This window comes from Carlito syrichta, unplaced genomic scaffold, assembly GCF_000164805.1.
Source record: "Carlito syrichta isolate Samal-C Ts95f unplaced genomic scaffold, Tarsius_syrichta-2.0.1 Scaffold306742, whole genome shotgun sequence".
In the NCBI taxonomy this organism is placed as follows: domain Eukaryota; kingdom Metazoa; phylum Chordata; class Mammalia; order Primates; family Tarsiidae; genus Carlito; species Carlito syrichta.
In genome coordinates, this window is record NW_007250838.1 from 220,142 (window position 1) to 225,470 (window position 5,329).

Below are 5,329 nucleotides of genomic sequence, written 5' to 3' on the forward strand. Positions count from 1 at the left end.
ATGAGGTTTCGCTGCCCAGGCGGGTCTCGAACCCGCGGGCTCAGGCAATTCACTCACCTCAGTCTCCCAAAGGCGCGGGATTACAGGCTGAGCCACCGAGCCCGGCTTACTTTATTTCTTAAATTATATTTTCCCCCTCATTTTGATATCTAAATGAACCCTCAAGTGTCTAAGCATAACCAGTCATGACTTTTCAAAGGCACCCCCAAATATTTAAAATTTAATTTAATTATCTTTTCTTATAAATACTCACCAAGAAAGTCACTCAGAAGACAGCAGGCCAAGGCATTTTTACTATTCACTTAAACATCCGCAGGGTCTCAAACTGTCACTAATAGGGTTTCTCTTTGTTAAATAGGTTGCCACAAATCTGAGTGTTCTACCTAGCGTGAGCGTGTATAACTTTAGATATCCAACAACTGAAGAACTGAAAGCCTACACCATTCAACTTGAAGACCTGCACCAAGAAGCAAATACCCTTCAGACACAGGTAGAAGCTGCATGTTATGTCTTTTCCTCACTATAATGACAGAAAAAAAAGGAGATAAGGTATCACCATTGTGAACTGGTCATAAGTGTTGTCACTGAACAAGTTCTAGAACCCATAATGGAATAGGTCCTTGAGCTGCAAATAGAATGTATCTTGCTTGCCAACTCTGATCAAGTTTGTAGTGATACATAGAGCCCGTGTACAAGAGATTCTGATGCAGAATCAGCAGGAAGGAGGAGCGTGGCTGAGTCCTGTCTACATTGGTGATCTGGAGTTGGAAGGGGAGGAGGGAGAGTCGGGAGGGGGGAGTCCTCAAGGTTGGAAATGCTGAGAATACTAGTCTTAGCACTGAGGTCATGCCAGGTAATGTGAGGTTTACACCCGAGAAGACAGTGAGGAACAGGCCCCCAGTTGGGGTGATTCCTAGCTGTGGCATTCTCCTAAACCACTTAGTCAGGGATTCAAGGTAACCCTGTGTAAAAAAGAACTGTGGTTCCAACAGTGTATGCTCAACAGATCTGTGGCTCCAAAACTCACCAGGGCAAAATTGCACGGCCCTGGGGACCTCCTTGGACCTGTGCCTCCCAGGGTGGCCTTGAGTCTTACCCCTAAATGGCCTCCTACTTCCCCATGCTCTACACTCATCCCTGTCTTTAAGACTCTGAGGCTGGGTGTGGCGGCTCACACCTGTAATCCCAGCACTTTGGGAGGCCAAGGCAGGAGGATTACTTGAGCCCAGGAGTTCAAGACCAGCCTGGGCTGCATAGTGAGACCTCATGTCTACAAAAAATAAAAAAAATTAGCTGGGCATGGTGGCGCACACCTGTAGTTCCAACTACTTGGAAGACTGAGACGGAAGGATCCCCTGAAGCCAGCAAGTCAAGGCTGTGGTGACTGTGAGCATGCCACTGCACTCCAACCCGGGTGACAGAATGAGACCCCAACTCAAAAAAAAAAAAAGACTCTATATCTCCTCTTTGCCATCAACTCCCTAGGCTTCTCTTGACTATACTGGTTTCATTCACCCACTTTCTCCTACTTTACAATGTGGGGAGCAGGAAGCACTTTGAAGGGAGACAGATAATTTATTGGGGCCCACAATTTCCCTAGATGGCCCTCCCAAGGCCATCCTTCATCTTGTGATTTACCTTCTGATTCCATTCCGTAGTCAAATAACTCCCTACTAGTGAGCTTCTTAAACTCGTTTTTTCTCAGCGTTCGGAATCTTGAGTTTATTTAAGTTTATTCTGATATCTTGTTCTCAAAGTGTTTAAAACAAATTACCATCAAAGGAGCATGACATAAATTGTAAACTCTAAAAGAAATCGGGGAAAATGTAGATTTAGGAAGGCAAGGGATCCTAATGGTTCTTCTTTTCTTTTTTCCTTTTGATTCAGGAAAATGTGACAGAAGAAACATATATCTGTTTGGATAAAAAATTATTTGAACTGTTGCTGACCCTCAGTCAGTGCCTGGGCAGTGTGGAGGAGATGCTGCAGACCCCGGGGCTCTTCAGAGAGGATGCATGTGCCCAGCAGGTGCACTGCGAGGTGGGTGGGCATGTCCGATGCAACCATGTGCTGGCATTACGGCTGCCCTGCCAGGTGCACCAAAGCAGAAGCCCCTCGAGGTCAGAGCTTACTCCCCGTGCCTTCCTTATTCTCTGTTTTGCAGACATTGGCTCTTGAGCTGAAGAAGCTTTATTTAGTTATGAGTGACAAGAAGGGTGATATTTTGAAAGCCTTGACTTGTCCCGGCCAGGACACCAACTTGCTCCTTGAATGTTTTGACAACCTCCAAGTCTGCCTGGAGCACACCCAGGCTGTAGCTGCCTCCAGAAGCAAGGCCCTGAAGGCTGGCCTCGACTATAACCGCAGTTACCAGGTAGGACGCTGAGCACACAGCCCACTTGGGCACTATTTTAAGTGACAGTGTGGACCCTTAGTTTCCATTCTTTCCTATTCCTGGTGGCATTCCTTAGTAGGAATTGCTAAGGGTAACAGTGAGACTCTCCTGTTGCTCATGGTTGGAGCCATTTGCAAGTGAAGCCCTTTCCAGAGGCTGAGGTGTGAATTTTGTTAGGATGAGCTAACATAATGTTTCACTTGTTGTATACATTTAGTCATTTAATGATTCATAGGACATTAATTGTTTTATATTTAAATTTCTAAGCTGGGGAAGCACAGTATTTTTTCGGTTTTTTTTGTTTGTTTGCTTGAGTTGGAGTCTCACTCTTCGCCCAGACTGGAGGGCAGTGGCACACTCATGGCCACCCCAGCGTTGACCTGCTGTGCTTCAGGGATCCTTCCGTCTCAGCCTTCCAAGTAGCTGGAACTACAGGCACATGCTACTACACCCAGCTAATTTTTTTGTAGAGACGAGGTCTCATCATGTAGCCCAGGCTGGCCACGAACCCGCAGGCTCAGGCAGTCCTCTCACCTTGGCCTCCCAAACTGCTGGGATTAGAGACTTGAGCCACTGTGTCTGACCTTTTTTCTTTTTTCAGTTCAATAGCTTTTAGGGAGTACAAATAGTTTTTTGGTTACGTGGTTGCATCATATGGTGGCAAAGAAGTCTGGGCTTCAAGAGAACTCACCATCCTACCTGTGCACAGAGCACCCAACAGGTGGCTTTTCACCCCTCCACCTCTTCCTCCTCCCTTTTCTGAGTCTCCAGTGTCCATTTTACCATTCTCTAGGTCCTTGCAGGTCCTTAGTTTAGCTTCCACTTATAATTGAGGACATGTGGTGTTTGGTGTTCTGTTCCTTAGTTCACTTAGGGTGATGTTCTCCAGCCCCATCCAAGTTGCGGTAAAAGACTTAATGCCATTCTTTTTATGACTGAATAGTATTCTATTACATATACCACAGTTTCATTATCCACTGATTAGTTGATAGGCATTTAGGTTGTTTCCACATCTTTGCAGTTGTAAACTGTGCTGCAATAAACATACGAGTGCAGATGTCTTTTTTGTATAACAATCTCTGTGCCTTTGGATAGCTACCCAGTAGTTGGATTGCTGGATTGGATGGTAGATTGACTTTTAGTTCTTTGAGAAATCTTCGTACTGATTTCCATAGAGGTTGACTTGTTTACTCCCACCAACAGCGTATAAGTGTTCCCTTTTCTCTGCCCATGAAAGTTTTTGAGCAAACCATTGACAGTCCGTGTGGGTTTCAGGTAGATTCATCTGGCAGTTGTCTAAAGTGCTTTGGAGAAGGAGAGAAAGAGACTCGAGACAGGAAGATGAGTTGGGAAGCTACTAAAATTGTCTAATGAAAAAGAAACGAAACCCAGCACTCCTTATGAATGAGTCTTGCTCATAAATATCAAGCCTAAATCTGATCAAACTTCTAGAATCCAAGTAAAACAGACACAAGGGAAGAGAATCAAGTTAAACAGCACCACGGGGTTTAAGTCAGTCAAACCCAGATTGTGGGAAACTGCACAGAACAAATAACCCATTTTTTCACATGCACGCATTCAGGGCAAAAAAAAAGAAGGGAGAACCCCATTTGAATCCTCATTCAAACAAACCAAAAGAAAAATTATTGACAATCAAAGAAAGGTGATCCTTGTCTGGATAGTTAATCATACTGAGGAATTGTCCATTGTGGGGGCATATGTTGTAGGTTTTTGTTTTTTGTTTTTTTTTAATTTATTGAGATGGGGGTCTCACTATGTTGCCCAATCTGGCCTCAAACTCCTGGGATCAAGCCATCCTCCCACCTCGGCCTCCCAAAGTACTGGGATTACAGACGTGAGCCACCACTTCTGGTACACTGTACTATTTTTAAAGAAAAGGAACTTTATCTTTTAGAGATGCATACTGAAACAGATAGTTGATGAAATGACTTGATATCTGTGATTTGCTCCAATAACAGCCTAAGGGAAGGTAGAAGGTACAGTCAAGGCAGGGGCTGGGAAGGGGATGGGGAAGTGAGAAGAAAGCCAAATATGAATCAATAACTGTTGTAGCTTAATGATGGTAACATGGGGATTTCTCTATTTTTGTATATGTTTGAAATTTCCAATATCACAAGAATTATAATATCAAAAAGGTCATGAAAGCCTAAATGAGATTCCTCAAATTCTTACATTTCTCTTTTTTTATGCAGAATGAAATTAAGCAATTATATGATCAGCTCATTAAGAATAAGACATCTTTGCAACAGTCTTTGAATGAAATGAGTGCCCAGAGTCTTGCTGAACAGCTTCAGGTGAGTCAAAATAATTCAAGCTAATCTAACTTTGAACCAGAGAGCTCTGTGTCTAAGCTGTGCTTCTGAACCACCTCCCCCATCGAACAGTGGCAAGGCTCATAGAAAATGAAAACTATGCCCGCACCTTTGGGAGGCTGAGGTGAGTGGATTGCCTGAGCCTGCGGGTTCGAGACCCGCCTGGGCAGGCGAGACCTCATCTCTACATAAATCAAAAAATTAACCGGGAGTGGTAGCACGCGCCTGTAGTTCCAGCTACTTGGAAGGCTGAGGCGGAAGGATCGCCGGAGCCCAGCAGGTCGAGGCTGCGGTGGCCCGGAGCAGCCACTGTACTCCAGTCTGGGCGACAGAGTGAGACTCCAACTCAAAAAAACCAAAAAACAACAATTGATTTGGAAAGATTTATCTGGAAATTGAAATTGACTAACAATAATGTCTGCCACTTAAAATGAATTATTTTGTAGAAAATATTACTTGATAATATTTCATTATAATTGTTAAAATTCCACTAGAGTTCAAAGATCAAAAGATTCATTTCCATATTCTTTTTGTTTTCTCACATATTTGTCTCTATATGAGTTTTCCTGGGATTTGAGTTTTTGTTTTTTTTTTTTTTGAG

At 43.7% G+C, this 5,329-nt stretch overlaps 1 protein-coding gene across 1 annotated transcript in view; it reads left to right on the forward strand.

Moving 5' to 3' along the window:
* The window catches only part of SYNE2 (spectrin repeat containing nuclear envelope protein 2), a 317,000-nt gene that overhangs the window by 210,983 nt on the left and 100,688 nt on the right, over positions 1–5,329 (forward strand). Inside the window, exons 69-72 of the mRNA XM_008063321.2 lie at positions 359–490; positions 1,888–2,040; positions 2,165–2,374; positions 4,609–4,710. Coding sequence (XP_008061512.1) covers positions 359–490; positions 1,888–2,040; positions 2,165–2,374; positions 4,609–4,710 — 597 coding nt within the window. The remainder of the gene's footprint in view (positions 1–358; positions 491–1,887; positions 2,041–2,164; positions 2,375–4,608; positions 4,711–5,329) is intronic.